This window comes from Cannabis sativa, chromosome 3, assembly GCF_029168945.1.
Source record: "Cannabis sativa cultivar Pink pepper isolate KNU-18-1 chromosome 3, ASM2916894v1, whole genome shotgun sequence".
Classification (NCBI taxonomy): Eukaryota; Viridiplantae; Streptophyta; class Magnoliopsida; order Rosales; family Cannabaceae; genus Cannabis; species Cannabis sativa.
In genome coordinates, this window is record NC_083603.1 from 42,648,655 (window position 1) to 42,668,667 (window position 20,013).

At 28.3% G+C, this 20,013-nt stretch overlaps 1 protein-coding gene across 1 annotated transcript; it reads left to right on the forward strand.

The window, feature by feature from the left end:
* The first annotated feature begins 17,881 nt into the window (after window positions 1–17,881).
* LOC115708816 (auxin-responsive protein SAUR71-like) lies at window positions 17,882–18,877 on the forward strand. Its single transcript, XM_061111179.1, has one exon. It carries the CDS (start codon window positions 18,127–18,129, stop codon window positions 18,688–18,690), a length of 564 nt encoding a protein of 187 aa, XP_060967162.1. The 5' UTR covers window positions 17,882–18,126; the 3' UTR covers window positions 18,691–18,877.
* The last annotated feature ends 1,136 nt before the right edge of the window (window positions 18,878–20,013 follow it).

Here is a 20,013-nt window from a genome sequence, read left to right on the forward strand (position 1 = left end):
CAGAAAGTGTTTAAGTGTTAAGACGGTTTGTGCTACTTTGAGGAATTTTTCTCTCTGAGAAATTCAAGCAAAAGTGGTAAGGAATGGAAAGTAACCGAAATGAAGGAAAGGTGGTGGCTTTTATAGGCAAAAGTGCATGAGGAACAGGCGTCTTCACCTACCAATCGTACGGTAGGGGAAACGCACGATTCGAATTCCCAACAGATCAACGGGCCAGATCAATCCGCCATTAAGGCGGTGCAAACGTTTGAGTATCCGCCTGACACCATCAATGCGCCGCATCAATCATGGGGCGTGAAACGAATCGACCTCTGCAAAAGTGAATCACTGCATTTAATGCCATTATTAGACACATCTTCACGCGCCCCCAAGTCGTATCATAAGACCGAGGAGGCGGCGGGAAACATTCCTACGAACAAGCGTATTGTCGCATTAAATAACATCATTTAATGTGCCCCCACGCGCTCGAGACTCGAGCTGGGGAAACGAGGAGTCAACTGGAGACACTTGAACAAGCCTTGGTTTATTTTTACTAAGTAAACAAGGCTTGGGGGGTAAATGTTGCTCCTAAAATCGCCCAATATACGTGGACCAGTCAGGAAGGGACACGTGGATCAAATTACTTGAGAAGAACTGCTAAGTCTTTGTATGACACCAGGAAGCGTTATTCGCATGGGTCCCGGAAGATGCACCCGGAGTACAAGGTACTCCCGGAAGCGAGCATAGCTTAAAGGCACTCCGGGATGTGTCAGGTCTCTCCCGAGACATCAAGTCGCATTTAATGCTGCATGGGAGGAAGCGTGTTGGGACTGTAACACGCAATAAAGTCTGACGGCACATCCCCCAAACAGCAGCGCTACAGTAATGATCATTTAAGTCTAGCGACGGCTACTCTGCGAAGAGTCACGTCAATCATAAGACAAAAAGGACATTCTCCATAAAAACCCTACAGCACCTAGGGATTTGACCATGCATCACCCATGGTATATTCATCGGAAATGCCCAACTTTATGGATACTTACAGACACATGTGTAAGTACAATTCTAGGGATTGCCCCACTAAAACACTATAAATACCCCCTCAAAGCTCATTTAATGGGGTCGGAGAATCTTGGCTGCTTAAGAGCAAACAGAGAAAAAACTCACCAAGAACATTCTTTGTATTAAAGAGAGAAACATTCTCCCAAGTGTAGAATCTGTATTAAAGATATCCATAAATATCAGTGGCTCGTGGACTAAGGCTCATTAACGCCCCAACCACGTAAAAAGTCTTCATCTCGCTTTCTTACAGCTCATTATTATATTCGTATTTTATTAGTTGCCGAAAACCTCGGTCAACACTTTCAGCTATAGTTGGTTTATATTTTTAGGAATTATTAGCAAAAAGGGAAAGTGGTGGAATTTAGTATTTAGATTCTAATATTATTATTTAAAATTAATCAAGTAATTTAAAGAATAATAAATACGAAGATATTGTAATAAAAGGAGGTGGGAATACTAATTGTTGCGAATTTATTGTGTTCAGATATATTTGGGAAGTCAAATTTTATGGAATTTGGTTTGTAATCTACGACGTATAGGAAGGTATCATTATAAATGTTTTTATGGTAACTTAAAAGGATACAATTTTTGGAAGTTTTACAACTTGTCTTTTGGAAATTAAAATATGAATAATTATGTCATAATAACTAAATTGGATTATTTTAAGTAATTTCAATTCAATATAGATTGATTTGATTATAATAAAGTTTTACCAAATAAATATGTATAAAAATTGCTTTTTTGGGATAAGTACAATAAAGTAATTTGTAATATTTTAGAAATGGGGACATTAATATGGTTGATTTTGTCTATTTTGGGAAGGATTATGGAATTAAAGGGTCCTTAATGCTTAATAATCAAGGTTATTTTGTTTCATTAATCATTAATAATCAAGGTTATTGAAGTACATTATTCGTTGCTTACTTTATTATTGCGATAATTTTTAAACCAAACTTTTGATATCCTATGGATGGAAGCATTGTAGGATTTTTGTTATTATCAGATTACATATCAAAATTTTTAGGTTTTAAGGTCTTAGTAAGAGATAGTAATCTTAAGATGATGATGAAGTAAAATACAAGAGTTAAGTTGCTACTAGCCAAAGGGTCTCCAGCCAAAGGGTCTCCCCAAAGGGTCTCCCTTTGGCTAGTTATAGTATTTTATATGGGGATCTAGTTTTTCAATTTTTGAGTTTTGAGTGTTTTGATCGGATTGATTATTTTCTAATAAAATTTTTTGGTTTTTTGATTTGTTTTCAGTTTATTCATATTCGTTAGCTTTGGTGACGTCTATCAACAATGGGGAGATATATTTCAACAAGTTAGGATCGTTGTTTGAAGATGTTATAGCTTTATTGTCTAAATTTCCGGGGGCAGTTTTGTCCCATGTGGCTCGCTCTGAGAATTTAGCGGCCCATGGCTTGGCAAAGCATGCTCTGCGGTTAGACGATGAGCTATCCTGGTTCGAGGAGGTTCCAGCGCCGGTGGCGGACGTGGGCGTCGTAAATTCATGAGTAATTCTAATCACTTTGTCAAAAAAAAGAAAGTTGTACTTGGATGTAAATAGAAAATTACATATTAATAATTGATATTGTTATATTTGGTAAAATAGATTACAAAAAATGTTTCAAAAAAAATTAGATTATGAAAAATTGTACATATTCTTTAATAATTAATATTTAAAATGTAATGGATTTTGTAATTATTACACATGTAATTATATATAATTCTTATAGTAATTAAGGCATTTTAATTACCTCCAACTATATAACTACACTGTAAATTAATACAAAAAGAATAGAGAATAGAGAATAGAAAATTAGGGTTTCAATTTGGTGTATTAATTTTTAATTTTTATTTTATTTTATTTTTTATAATTGTTTTTTTTTTATAGAGAATAGAGAATAGAGAATAAAAAAATTGTTTTTTTTATAATTTACAATTTTTTAAATTTCAAATTAATTTTGTTTTAAGTTTTTTTAATAATTTTTTACATGGACTAATTAAATTGTGTCATGTGTACATTGTGTCCATGTAGATATACACGTGGACAATCACACATAGTACTTAACACTTGAAATGGATAGAAATATTAAATTTCTAACAGAACACGAGTATTGAAGGTTTTACCGTCAAAAATTGAGTATTGGAGATTCAGTACAAGTAAAATAAAAGTATTAAGAATTTTGCCGCAATTCCTTTGTTTCTAAATGTATGAATTTGTATCACTCTACAAAAAAAAAATATGAGATTATGTTATCAATATAAATTTAATGTGTGCATTTAATATTATTAATAGTAATTATGAGGCTATTGATATTCCATATAAAAATTAAATATGTGTATTTATTATAATAAAGAACTAATTGCATTTTATCTCAAAGGTTATTATGGGTTAAAATGTTTCTTTTTTATTTTTTCCCCAAATTTTTAATTATTGAGGTAATATTTCTTAAAATAATTTTTTAATAGGTTTCAAAATAGATATTTGTTAGTAAATATCACCTTTTTTTATTTTTAATAAATATCACATATTTTTTTTTTTGACAAAGTGATTAAAATCACTCATGAATTTACGACGCCCACGTCCGCCACCGGCGCTGGAACCTCCTCGAACCATGATAACTCATCTTCTAACCGCAGAGCATGCTTTGCCAACCATGAGCCGCTAAAATCTTAGAGCGAGCCCCATGGGATAAAACTGCCCCCGAAAATTTAGACAATAAAGCTATAACATCTTCAAACAACACTCCTAACTCAATAAACTACTGAAGTTCCACCTGAAAAAAACATTAAAAAAACAGCATAAATCTTTAATTAGAAAACTATTCAAACTGAAGAGAATCAACCAACCACCAAGACTAGACAATTAGATCTCCCTATAAAATACTAGAACTAGCCAAAGGGATTACCCTTTGGCTAGTAACAATTAAATTATAGCATTCTTCATAACCTTCAAAGGATCCTTATTCCTTACTTTTACCCTTTTAAAATCAAACATAAATAAATTTTCCTTTTAATACCCATTATTCCTTAAATATTCAAAATATTATATACTAATTATTTCATTTTATCTCTTAAAAATATTACTTATTTATAGAATAAAACATGTCAAAATCCTTAATAAGTCAAATTATTTATTATTTTATTTATAGTGTAAAACATGGTATCTATAATCTTTATTCAACCTAAATTAAACTAAAATTGTATTAATATCCTTAAAACTTAAGATTGTACTTTTCACATTCAAAAGTACCATTTACTAATACCACCTCATCATACATTAAATTAATAATATTAAATTAATATTAATTAATCCAATTCGTTATTATGACATAATATTTCCTTATTTATTATTTAAATAGATAACCTCCTAATTATTATACCATTCAAATTATTATAAAAACTATTCATATTAGTATCTTCCTATACAACTAATAAGTCAATAATCTCAATACTTCATTAGCATTTACTTTCCATTTATTTCAATATCTTCCCAAAAATAAAAAATAAAATAAAACAAAGTATTCTCAATTCACAATTAATGTCCCTACCTCCAATTTATTACAAAATCTCACATTTATAATTTATACACCAAAATTAATATTATGTTATCTATAATATTATGTTATAATAAACTCATATTTATAATTTATATACCCAAAATTAATATTATGTTATCTATAATAAACTAATAAGGCAGTAATCTCATAATTATATACCATAATTGTTAGCTATTAAATTTTATAATATTTTTACAATTCATGATATCTTGTAATTTTAACCAATTACCCTAAATAATTAGGGGCCAGCCATAAATCATGCACGGAAACCTTAAAAGGCACCAAAGCCATAAACCATGACGCAACTCATCCATCAAATTTGTATGTCCATTTCTTCCATAAAAAACTAATACCACTCATCCAGAAATTCTTTAAAAATACAAATAATATAATAATTTTGGTACATTCCCATAATATTGAGAACAAACTAAATTTTCATAATAATTTGACTTTCCAAATATATCTGAACCAATATATTCTCATTAGACCATTAGTGTTTCCACCTCCCTTTATTACAAGATCCTCAAGATTCTTATTCTTCAATTTACTTAATTAATTATAATATTAGAATCTGAATACTAAAATTCCAAACACTTTCCTTTTATGTTGAAAATTCCTAAAAAAATATAAACCAAAACATAGCTAATAGGAATTAGCGTTTAAAGTAAACCCTCTTAAACCTTATTTCAGTTTAAAATATTCCTTAAATCATACTTTAACCAAAATAATCCTTTTATTCCGACTAATAAATCTGTATAGTGCATAACTTATTAACTTTAAAATATTATTGTGTCAAAATTTTCTTATACATTAAATACCGAAAAACGTAAAAATTTAAACAAACTACCCTAAATAATTAGGGGCCCAACCATATAATAGGTGCTAAAGCCTAGTAAGGCGCCAAAGCCATAAATAATGGCGCAAAATAGAACAAAATCAATATAAAACAAACCTATAACAAAAAAAGAAAAACATTGAAAAAAGAAAGAATAAAAAAGAGTTGTGAAACAAAAAAAGAAAGAAAAACATTGAACTCATTTACAGCAATAAACGATAGACAAAGAAAATTAAAATAGAGAACTCTTAAGGTAACTTGAACAATGAATATGATCAAGAGGTATTAAACTACAAAAAAGATGCTTCAGAATCGTGATCACTGACCCTTAATATAACCAATTCTTTCACGAATCACACAGACATTATATCAAACAGTATATACACCAACTAAAATACTATCACAATTTACATAATATTGAAATACAACTATATAAAATGGAATGAATTCAGTAGACGAAAAAGAAAAAAAGAAAAACAGAGAGAGATATTTACCGTGATAGTTTGTTGGAGGATCAGAACGATGGAGAAGCAAGTACTGGGGATGCGATCACGAACAACGATGAAGAAATATGAAGGTTAAAGTGTTGTGAGAGGTAAGTGTAATGTAGTAAGTAATTGTTTGAACTTTATTTTCAGTACAGTAAATTATTCAGAATTTTCTAAAAAAAATTACAAGTGATAATTCTAAATAGTTACTACATGATTATAAAAAAAAAAAAAAAAAAAAAAAAAAACACTAAAAACTTTTTTTAATTGCCAAATCTATCAAAAACCAATTTTTTTTATTATTAATTAGAGTGAGAGTATACAATATAATATATAAATTGATGTAAAATGGTATATGATGAGTGGTTTTCCTAGTTATCAAAACTTTATTATAGGTTAGTTGGTTTTAGCAGGAACCCAATATGCCATATATAAGAGCAAAAGACTAAAAAGATGCAATGGGGTGAATGATTCAACAATAAATATCACATATTTGATACACTTATAGATTTGTAAATTATCTTTAACCAATTAAAATGATATATTAAATTTTTGTAGAAAATAATTAATAATTATGCTATAAGATATATATCAATATCTCCATTATGTTTGTATAATTATTATTAATAATAATTTATTTCAAATTTTGTTTCTTCTTTTTAATAAGAAGAAATAAGAATCAGCTAATACAATAGCTTTCGAACTAGTGGGGACATAACCGCAATCGATAATACTATAACCAAGAAAAGAACCAGAAAAATGTGTTAACCATTCTGACGCTTGGTTCTCAAATCGTTTAACAAAAAACAATGGAACATCAATGGGATCATGAACTAATCTCTTACAATCTGCAATTCTACAATGAAAGCATGAGACCAAGTTTGGCCTATCAACACCAGATAACTATAGTTATATCACAGACCGATGCCCCACACATGATTAAAAAGAAAAAAATAATTTCACATACACATTCATTGCGACTCTCAAATGTAACTCAGATTTAGCTTGGATCTCTCTCTCTCCCACTCTCTCATGTATTGCTTTCTTAGTAGCCTCGTCTTACTATAGCCGGTGCTAACTGGCCATCACCAATCAAACTCTTCCTATTGGTTTTTAGGTACTTAATCATGTATGCATTAGAACTATTTTATAATGATTATCATGGCACCACTCCAAGGATTTTTATATGTATATATATTTATAAATAAAAAATAAAAAATAGTGAACAAAAAATTTACCTTTTGGTGAACTATCAAGATTGCTCTCTATATTTTTCTTAAGTTGTATCTTAGAACAAACATGAATTAATTATAACCAATAAAATAAGGGTTTTTTTTTTTTAGTTTTAACCAAAAAAAGATAGCAATATTTCAAATAAATAAATATACAATTCAAATAAAAAAATTATACAAATACCTCTTACACACAACTTCAATTACGATCCACGCTTCATGGGATTGAAACCTTCGTGTGATGCAACATTCGATCAACCACCCGCCAACCTAACACAACCGAAACGAAATCCAACCAAAAGAGAACAACTATTAATTCTGACGACTTCACTTGAGAAGACGGCCGAAATCAATCAAAATAGGGAGCTATTTCGAATTCATGAAAAAAATACAAAAAAACTACTACGAAACTAAAATTCAACAAGAGATCTAGTTTAATTCGCATTAAACTAATGTCCTGACTTTAATTTTTATATCTATGAAATGCATATCTCAAAAAGTTGAACTGGAGTTCCCAAACAATCCAACTCAAGTATAACAAAAAAAAAATTACATCAATACTATAGTAAAATATTTATCTTGGTGCATTTTCGTTATTTTCCAAATTTTTAATGGTGAATTTGTTCATATTAAATCACGAAGAGACATGTAAATAGAATTACGTACGTGGAAACACTGTTCTGATTTTTAATGTTTCATAACAGTTGCATAAACATTTTGCTAACGGTTATTTCTCCACATATTACTATTAAGTTACAAGTAATTATCGATTAGTGACAAAAAAATACTGACCAATAGTTTCTTACAAATACACATTCACATTTAATATTTTTAGTGGCAATAAAGTTGCACATTAGTTGAATAATAATTTTGCTACTACAATATTATAGTATTATAAAAACAGAGCTCGGAATTGTCAAATACGCGATCTGAACAGATAAAATACGATTGTTGTAATATATTTTGTATTAAATATAAGAAATTATTAGTTATTTTGTAGTTTTATGTTAGTTGGCTTGCAACAGATATAATTGTTGCATTAATGTTTCATCACAGTTGCCTTGAATTTCACTTCTTCTTTCTCTTCTGGCCGTCGAAGTTGAAATTTTTTTCAGGCAAAGACACCTTCGACTTCTTCTTCACTGGACAATGATCACCTTTAGCCACGGGGAGAGCGAAATCGGAGTCATCATCGTCGATGACTAGGCGTTTCCCTTTAGCCTTGCTAACAACTAATTTATGACCTATTTTTGAAGCTTTTTTTTGACAATAAAGATAGAGAAGCATAAGATGATATATGAAAAATGGGAGTTTTCATATATATATGAAATACTTCTCAATGGGTATTACCTATTAATGGGTACTAAACAAATTAAACTATAAATATTATGAATACATAATTAATTTTTATTTTCTTAAATATTTATTTAGTTAAAACAGTGTTAGTTCTACTAAAATAAATAATATTTTAGAAGTAACTGTGTAATTACTAGGTAGGGTAATTACTAGGGTGGTAATTACACAGTTTAGTAATTACACTGTATTTTAAAATGCAAGGTGTGTTTGGATATGAGGTGGTAATTACATATGAAGAGTTATTTGCGGCATAAGTGGTTAGGTTTTTGCAACTAACCCCCAATTATAAAATTTTAGCGGTAAAACCCCCTAAACTCGTGTTCTGTTAGCAGTTTAACATTTCCATCCATTTTTAACTGTTAACTGCCATGGTGGAATGCCCACGTGGACACAGTGTACACGTGGCACAATTTTATTGGTCCACGTAAATAAATATTTAAAAAAAATAAAAATTAATTATTTCAAAAATAAAAAATAAAATAAAAAAAAAAATTCTATTTTTAAAAAATTAAAAAATTAAAAAAATAATTTTTAAAAAATAAAAATTAAGAAAAAAAACCCTCCTTAATCAAACCCATTTCTTTCACCCTCTCTCTCGTTCTTCTTCTTCTTCTCCTAAAACGCTGGTTCTTCTTCCCCTTCTTCTTCCTTAATCAAACCCTTTGGTTTTACTGAAACTGACCACCACCACCATTTCGAAACCACCACCACTTCTTCCCCTTCTTCCTCCTTAATCAAACCCACGAAGACCAGCAATTTCGAAACCACCACCACCATTTTCTATTTTTCTTCTTCTTCATCTTCTTCATATAATCATCATCCACCACCACCAACATCCTCCGAAACCACCACTTCATCTTCTTCATCTTCTTCATTATTTTCTATTTTTGTTCTTCTTCATCTCTTTTTCTGTTCTTCTTCTTCTTCTCGCCCAGCCCGTCTAACTGTATTTTTTCTTCTTCTTCTTGCAGGTGGCTGTTGGATATGGGAAGATCTGGGTTGAGTCCGGTCAGATCTAGACTGGGGTCAGTCGGATCTGGGCTAGGTTCCCTTAATCTCTCCTTCTTTTCAAGCTGAGCTTCGACGGAAAGAGGCGGGATAGTGGTGGCCTTCGTTTTGATCGCCGGTGATGGGAGGCAGCGGTGTGGGTGGCTGGGGGAGAGAAAGGTAAATGAGGGATTGGAGTTTTATTTAGTTGATTTGAGTTTTTTTAGGTTAGATATGAAAATAGAATTGTTTTTTAATTTTAATTTGGTGTTGATTTGGATAAAAGGAATAGATTGTGGCTGTTGGTCGATCATGGATGGTAATGGAGATGGGCAGTTGTAGTGATGATGGTGGTCGGTTGTGGATGGTGATGCAAATGATAGTTATGGTGATGATGGTGGATGAACCAGAGATAGATCCAAGAAGAAGAGAAAAAGAAAAAGAAAAAGAAAAAATAATAACTTATTTTATTTTATTTATTTTTAATTTTAAATAATTTTTGTAATATTTAATTATTATTTTATTTTATTTTTGTAAATAGTTTTGTAATTTTTTATTTTTTTAAAATATTTATTTATGTGGACCAATAAAATTGTGCCATGTGTACACTGGGTCCACGTAGACATTCCACCATGGCAGTTAACAGCTAAAAATGGATGGAAATGTTAAAATGCTAACAGAACACGAGTTTAAGGGGTTTTACGGCTAAAATTTTAGAATTGGGGGTCAGTTGCAAAAACCTGGCCACTTAAGGAGGTTATGCTGCAAAATAGTTAGTAATTACATGAGAAAATAATATTTTTTAGTAGCTAATGTTTAATATGAAAAGTTTTTAGTAATTACACAGTGCAATTACATTCAATTTTCATGGGGGCCAAGAGAATTGGAGAGTGTAATTGGAACCCCTCAATTACTTCTAATTACACAGTTACAGTGTAATTACATGGTCAGAGAAACATGACAAATTGTGTAATTGCCTCGAATTACACACAAATCCAATTACATTGTGGCTTTCCAAATGTTTGGAAGTAACTGTGTAATTACTAGGTAGGGTAATTACTAGGGTAGTAATTACACAGTTTAGTAATTACACTAGGTGTGTTTGGAAGTAACTCTGTAATTACTAGGTAAGGTAATTACTAGGTAGTAATTACACAGTTTAGTAATTACACTATATTTTAAAATACAATGTGTGTTTGGATATGAGTTGGTAATTACATATGAATTTCTAATATTTTGTTTGGCAAAATAGTTTAGTAATTACATGAGAAAATAATATTTTTTAGTAGCTAATGTTTAATATGGAAAGTTTTTAGTAATTACACAGTGTAATTACATTATAGTGTATTTACATTCAATTCTCATGGGGGCCATGAGAATTGGAGAGTGTAATTGGAACCCCTCAATTACTTCCAATTACACAATTACAATGTAATTACATGGTCAGACAAACATGATAAATTGTGTAATTACCTCGAATTACACAAAAATCCAATTACATTGTGGCTTTCCAAATGTTTGGAAGTAACTGTATAATTACTAGGTAGGTTACTTACTACGGTAGTAATTACACTTATATTATAAAATGCAAGGTGCGTTTGGATATGAAGTGGTAATTACTTATGAATTCCTAATATCTTGTTTGGCAAAATAGTGGGTCTGTTTGGAAGTAACTGTGTAATTACTAGGTAGGGTAATTACTAGGGTAGTAATTACACAGTTTAGTAAGTACACTATATTTTAAAATGCAAGATGTGTTTGGATATGAGGTGGTAATTACATATGAATTCCTAATATTTTGTTTGGCAAAATAGTTAGTAATTACATGGGAAAATAATATTTTTTAATAGCTAATGTTTAATATGTAAAGTTTTTAGTAATTACACGCACAGTGTAATTACATTCAATTCTCATGGGGGCCATGAGAATTGGAGAGTGTAATTGGAACCCCTCAATTACTTCCAATTACACAGTTACAGTGTAATTACATAGTCAGACAAACTTGCCAAATTGTGTAATTACCTCCAATTACACACAAATCCAATTACATTGTGGCTTTCCAAACGCACCCTGTAATTGCATAGAAAAACAATATTTTTTAGTAGCTAATGTTTAATATGGAAAGTTTTTAGTAATTACACAGTTAATTACATTCAATTCTCATGGGGGGCCATGAAAATTGGAGAGTGTAATTAGAACCCTAAATTACTTCTAATTACACAGTTACAGTGTAATTACATGGTCAGACAAACATGCCAAATTGTATAATTACCTCTAATTACACACGAATTCAATTATATTGTGGCTTTCCGAACACACCCAATAAAATATTAATTTATATTTTTCATATAATAATTCCATTAATAGTTATATATATATATAATTTCTACATATAATTGATGAACAATATTATGAACGGATTGCAATTGAATGTTAGACTTTTGGGCTTGGGTATTAGGATATACAACCGGGAAATTTACACAGTTTACTGTGTTTTCCCATTTTCTTTCTTTTATACTGTTACACTCCAAAAATAACTTTTGTACTGTTTTTTTTTTTTTTTTTTCGGCTGCCAAATTTTTTTTTTTTTTTGAATCAACAATATAGATATGAAGCTTTTTTACTATTTAATCTACATATTGTATACTGAATTAGTATGAAGCTTTTCCCTTTTATGTTTTTTGTCACTTTAAGATATGTTTTTTTTTATTATTTTTTTTAAAAAAAAATAAATTAATAAAGGTTGATGGAAAATTTGATTGTCACCTCATATATATATAAATATATTGTTTTTTTTTAAAAAAATTAATTATGAAAATTTTTATTGTATTTAATAGTAAAAAAGTTTTGATGTGATGGTTTCGTCATTTTGTGAATTTTTTTTTTTTTAAAAAAAAAACTAATCATGAAGAGCAATATACATCTTCTACACGTTATCTTTTTTCTTTTTAAGTATAATAGCTTTTATTACTTATTTTTCATTCTATTTGAGCTTTCTCTCTACTATTCACCTTCTTCTTCTTCTTTTTTTTCTTTTTTTTTTCCCAAATCTATAATATTACCCAAATAAAAGCTATGTTTTTATGGCTGAGATGATGAGGGGAAGGAAGACCATGAAGGTGATAGTTCTTAGTTCTTCTTCTTCATCTTCTTTTCTTTTCTTCTTCTTTTTTTTTTTTTTAATTTTTTTAAGTTATTATTTACGTTTTTTTTAAAAATATAAGATTTAGTGTGGTTTTTTTTTTGTTCTAATTTTCTAGAACTTTTCTTGCAAATATAGTGCATTTAGTATTGAGGATGTGCACAACATAGTTAATTTTTGATCATTTTTTTTTATTGTTTTTTTTGTTTTAGTATTGTTTTAGTATTGTTTTACTGTTGTTTTTCATGATTTATTTATTTGAATTAATAGGTATTTTCTGGGTGTTCTCGTGTTGTTGTGATGGTTATGTCTGTGAGTGTGGAAGATGGAGGCTATAAATACATTTCTTCTTCGTTCTCTTTGGCTATTTTTGTGGTTTTTTTCTTTTGGTTCTCATATAAATATATTTGACGAGCTCACTCACAAGAGAGTTTTGAGGTGTGTGTTTCTTTTATATTTTTCTAAGTAGTTATATTTGCTTCATTTGTTTTTGTGTTGTTTCAGTGTTGTTTTAGTAGTTTTTTTTTTATAATTTTCTAGGAATAGACTTGCAAATATAGTTGATTTTGCATCTGGTGTTGAGGTTGTGCAGCAGATTGTTTGTTTTTTTTAATCATTTTTTTCTTTTGTTTTGTTTGATTGTTTTAGTGTTGTTTTACTGTTGTTTTGCCATGATTATTTATTGACGTCGATTTTACTGCTTTTGTTTATTCTTGCCGGTTTTAATGGTTTTTTCTTGGTGATTTCCGTCTCCGGCGTCTCCCCACACACGAAGAAGGTTGTTTCCCCACACACACAGTATAAATGTTATGCTGTTGGGCTTGGGCAGTACAAAAGTAATGAAATTGGGCTGGGGCAGTAAAAATGTTATTTTTGCCGTGTCCCAGTATAATTGTAAAGTTTTGGTCCAAAAACAGTATTTTTGTAAAATTCCCTATACAACCTTGGCACATTTAGTTTGGTCTTTAAAAGGTATCACGTTTATTCAATAGTTTTGAGTTTAATTTTTCCCAATTTATTTTTTATTTTTCATTTATGTCGCAAAATCTATTTTTCCAAACAAAGATTAAAGTAAATCCAAAATAAAAAAAGGGTAAATACTATTTTAGACTTTGTGTTTTGTAAAAGTTACAGATTGGACCCCCTGTTTTATTAAATGACAAAATAGACATTTTATTTTCCAAAATAGTAAAAATAAGACCCTGAGCTTAATTTTCGATTTTTTTTTTTTTAATATAACCAACTTGAAAACAATTCCTAACACGAATAGATACAGAAAATGCAAACAGTTTTGTTATAACACATTTAGATCGATTTATTACTAAATTTTATTTTGACAAAAAATCAGTTCAGGGTCTTTTTTTATACTGTTTTGGAAAATACAAGGTCTATTTTGTTATTTAATAAAACAGGTGGTCCAATTGATAATTTTTACAAAATACAGGATCCAAAATGATATTTATCCTAAAAAATTCAAAATAGAAATATATACACTTATTAGTTTTATTCCTTTTATGCTCTCTCTCTCTCTTAAACGAAGATGCATCGTAGATTGACGTATAGTGCGACTTGTTAGATATATTGGGTCATATAGTATTTTTTTCATTCTCTTCCCCAATTAAGATATCCTCCATTTCATTCAAAAAAAGTTGATTGAATTATCAAAAATTTAGAAAGTGAAATGCATTGAAGTGTAGTTAAATATATTTTTTTAGGAGAATATTCAAATTAATATTAGCAATTTAAATAATTTATACTTGGCTTGATTAGACTAATGAAATGAAATATCCAGCTCCATTTATAAATAAAATAATTAGTAATATATCTAAAATTTCTATTTAGATGATCATATTTTTTTTTTTTTGCTTGTTGTCACTATTTTAAGGATTATTAAACAAATGTGAAGGTCTAAGAAGCTTATAAGTTATAAGAACTATACATATGGTTATTTGGGCTCAAAATTCGTAAAGCAAAGCCACTATTCATACAACTATAAGTTTATAATAATATATAATTTACAATAATAACATTATTATTTTTATTGACTTGCCATATTAACTAAATAAATTTGACATTTTCTAAAATCTCTCACATTTGTTTTTTTTTTTGTTTTTTGTTTTTTTTTATAATCCTGCGTTTTTAAAAATAATTTTTTAGATATTAATGATTTTGATAAGAAACTAGTTAATTACATAAAAAAATTTATTTTTATATCATACCATATAATTTAAGATATATTTTGGTTACCTCTAAAACTTATTTATATACATCTTAGTAATTAATTAATTAGTTATTTTTAACTTATATTATGGTAGTTTATAATTCAAAATACATTTAAATAATCTGAAAAATTATTTTTGAAATCAATAAATTGCCATGTAATATATAACAAGTTACTATTTTTATATACCAATTATTTTATATATAATTTTATTATTTTTGAAACTAATTAATTATTGTATAATATAATTTTTTATTTAACAAAAATCTAAAATAAATATTAACTAAAATTTTAAAAAAATTATAAAATAATAATTAATTATTATATTAGTAACCAACTAGTTTCTTTTTTAAAAATAGTGAAAAAAACATATATATGCTTTTCAATCTTAAAATATTCATATTGAAGAATAGATTACGTGATATTTTTTTAGAAAATCAAATAACGATATAACCATAAATTATTATTTTTTTTTTTAAAAAAATCTACAACCATATTTTATCTTATATTTTTATAGGAAAATGAAAGATAGATACACCACATGATGTCACTTTATTACATATTAATAAGTGATCTCTTCTCAGTAATACAATATAATCTATTACGTACGTACACACAATATAGTTTCCTGTAAAATTTATAATCTTTTAATATAAAGTTACAAAAAATCATTTCTTCTAAATTTAATTATCATCAATAAGATTGCTATTTTCTTATTCAATGAAATTACATAAAAAAAAAATAGCTCAAAGTTGATAATTGTATTCAATAATTTAATACTTTTCATTATTAGAATTAATATTTAACGAAACACATCCAAAATTTTACACGTGACCAAAAATACATATACTTATACAAGATTATTGAATGCACATATACTTATAGTTATATTTTTGTCATGTGTATTTTAAAATTTTATAAATTAAAAGAAAATCAATTATTAATTTTTTATTTTTCTAAAATATTTAAAATTTTAAAAATTTCAAAAAAATAAATATAAAATTTAAAAATATTAAAATTAAATATACTTCTAATATTAAAAATAATATATTAATATTTATATATATTTCAATTAATTTAAAATAAATAATATTAATATTTATTAACAGAATATTTTTTTAATTTTAAAATATATTATGTTAAACCAACAAAAATAATTAATTAAATAACAACTTTTTATATATAAAAATACATAATACTTACATATTATGTATACACATATATACAAATACAATAGTATGTCATCTTTTTTTTTAATTTGAATAGTATTTATATGGGTTAATTATAATTAATTAATGTCATCTAGAGCTAGAAAGGACGAAGAAAGTATGATAAATAAAGGGCAAGACAAATTCAAAAGCGGTTGGTCATTAAATTCTCAAGTGTAATAATAATGATATATATGAAACCTAATTGCCTTGTGCAAAAGATGGTTTAATGTATATTTAAATATAATCCAACTCCAAGGTACATTGCATGAAGAACTATAATTGTCACAATTAATTAGTAGTAATATATAATGAACATTGCTATTAGGCACAGTGATACTTAGCACTTTCTCGATATGTCACGTTGCGATTGGCTAGCAATACTTTCTAAAAACTATTATATTAAACTATGTGGGACCCGATACTTAGTTAGACCAATAACGATACTAACACATAACAAGATGCTTAGCACTACTGGTCCCCATTAACATTTCTCATATCTAATCCACATACTCTAACAATTTATTTAATGTGGCTATAATTAATAATTAAAGTTGTTCGATTATATATTTTATGTAACTACTACTTGTTAACACAAGACAAGATTGAATCATTACATAATATATAAACATATATCTACCACACACTTCCAAAAAGAAAAAAATAAGTTTGACTACAAGTCTACAAGATGACTTTAGGAAAGCCTTCATCAACTTACCAATTTTATTTTAATTTGTTGTTATTAATTAGTATTAGTGTTGAAATAATTTATATTTATATTAAATTAAAATATATAAAAGTAATTAAAATAAAATTAGACTATTAATAACAATAATTCTCACTATAATTTAGCTTAGATAGATTCTCACAACTCTCACAGTATGACTTCTAATATCAAACCATCTTATGTTTTTATGGGGTGTGAAGCAAAGTTTTAAATAAATAATAAAATTTAAATAAGTTTTCAAACAAGTTTTTTTAAGACGTTATGAAGTATGAACTAACATTAAAATAAATATTCTTAAAGAAAAAAGAGGTTTGGAAGCTTCTCCCACTAATAATTATACTACAAACGAATAAGTTCCTACAAAGTTAAATAAATTTATTAAAAATAATTATAATTTTTATTTATTAAAACAAATATGACTTTTTTAGTTACAATAAAAAAAAAAATTATTTGTGACTAAACATATTATTTAAATACAAGTTGTCACTAATTTAGTTTTAGTTACAACAAGTATTGTAACTAAAAACACATTCAGTCACAACAAATTGTGATTTTTATGGTTAATACTTTTACCTATAAACTTTTTTAGTCACAATTTTTTTTTTAATAGTTTAGTCACAAATTTTATTGTAACTAAAAATATTTTTTTTTATAATAAATAAATCTTTTTTATAACAATTAAGCCCATACATATCTTTTATCACACAAATATGCATTTTCCACTTGTCCCTTCCTAACTTTATTTTTTCCATGTGTTAAAAACTAATAAATAACTCTAGAAATAATATGTAATCATAATGTATATAACTATGTAAAGAGTCAACACATGTATAGAACAAGTTGATAACCTATACTATACTACATTATTTTTATTTGGTCCACTCTATACACACAAAAGAGAGTTGAAATACACATTAAGTGGCCCTCTTTTGTCTGCTCATATGACTTTCTAACAAAATTAATTTAACATATTCAAAATCCATAGGCCAATAGGTGTAGTTGACTAATGCATATTCTTTCCATTATTATTTATTTCACATTATTACATATTTAAATTCTATAGATAATTTATACTTGGCATGCTTATATATTTCTAATTTAAGGCAAATAAATAGTTAAGAGTACCACCTCTCCTACTCAGAGATTTCCCAGTTAAAGCTTAACATTTTGCCCTCTCAGCTATTCCAAATCCTACCTTGTATTATTATTATAACATCATATTATTAAAGTCATATATTTCTCACACATGTATAAATCATAATCATCTCTTATATACTTGTCAAATTCTCATTTCTATCATCATTTTTTTCCCACAAGAAGAAGAGAAATGGATATTGTGAAGGAAAAGCAGAAGAAAAATTTGATAGCCAAGGCATGGGGAAGGTGCAAGTCTCTTGGAACTGGCTTCACAAATATTAACAATACTACTAATAATAATATTATTAAGTCTTCATTGAGGAGGAGCTCCACAGTGGGCCCATTTCCTCCGCCGCGGGCCGAGGGAGACCAAAGTCGGCGGCGGAGAAGGAGGAGGAGCCACGTGGCTCCAGAAGGCTGTTTCTGGGTGTACGTGGGCCCAGAAAAGCAAAGGTTTGTGGTGAGAGCAGAGTTTGCTAATCACCCACTTTTCAGAATACTTTTAGAAGATGCTGAGCTGGAATATGGGTTTAATAGTGAAGGTCCAATTGTGCTTCCTTGCGACGTCGTTTTGTTCTATAATGTCTTGGCTGAGATGGAGAATTATGATCAGTTGAGTAATAATAATGGTTATGGTTGTATAAATAGTGGCTTTGCTAAACGAATTTTGAGCCCAAATTATAACCATAGTTATGGTTCTTATAGTTATAAGCTTCTTAGTCCTTCACATTTGCTTAAGATCAATCCTTTATAACAATTTTTATGTAGTTAAATATTTAGTATATATAAAACAGAGATATACAATACATTTCCTGATTTGGTATATATGAAAGAGAGGGATATGGCTTGCTTGCTTATATATTGTAATATACATTTATGTAATTAGCTTCTCTTTTGGGAATAAGAATAGTTAAAGATTGTTGATTTTTGTTATTAGATTAGTTTTTGATCTAACAAAATAGTTTTTAGTGTAGAATTTGGGTAACAACATATGTGAGATTAAACTTGTTCAATATGTTAGATAAAATTAACAATTAACCCAAGATCTATTTGTATATAACATAGAACACAATAATAAGATATAATAATTAGGTATGTGTACCTGATTGATCCATAGCAATTATCTCTGATTGATCCACAGCAGTTACTCCAATTCGATAGTGCAATACTATCAACTAAGTCTTCCTCCCTAGATCTCTAAATCAGAAGCAGTTTATTTTCTCTGATTATCAAAAGTATACAATTGTGATGAGACAATATGTATTTATAGAGTTAGGGAGGGGACTTAGCTACAAAACCCTAGTTGGGCTGGGCCTGCTCATCAAAGGCTTCAGTCAACTAGAAAAGCCCACACTTCTGCTTCACCTAGACTTTACTCACAGATGCTAAGCCCATTAACAATTGATCACCAACAACATGGGCTAACACAGCAAAGAACTATCCAATCAACCCAAGTTTTAATAAAACCAATAAAATATAATGTAAGCCCAAATAAAAGTCTAACATTCTCCCACTTGGGCTACATTGATTTTAATACATATATATTATATATCAAAATAATTTTGTTTGAAAACGACTCATGGGTTGAACAACAAGAAAACATTTGTGGCCACTTTAAAAACTGATAGTTCTCTGATAGCATCTCAACATACCGGTCCAATTTAACCTTTGATAATGAACTATGACAGTCATATTGTTTTTAGCTCAACAAAAGACATTCATAATCACAAATACCAAAGTATTAAATCGACATGGTCAATAAGTCTAGTAGTGTGGTAAGGAATTATGTTCAACATGTGATCAATTTAAAATAACATAATATCCTTATCAGTCCTCAATTTCACTGATACCGTGATGCTTAATAAATAAGCCAGTGAAATTAAACATACACCACTTAAAATAAGTAAGTGTCACTAAACTTGCTTAAAGAATTAAGCCAACAACATATCATTGTCAATAAGCAAATAAATTTAAAAGACAATGATCACAACAATATGAACCACATGCTTTCAATTCAATCATTCTCGAGAATATAACAAAACATAATTGAAAACATATCCATTCAATAATAAAATAT

Coding starts and splice junctions, on each gene's coding strand:
- LOC115708816 (XM_061111179.1), top strand. CDS start 18,127: ATGGATATTGTGAAGGAAAAGCAGAAGAAAAATTTGATAGCCAAGGCA.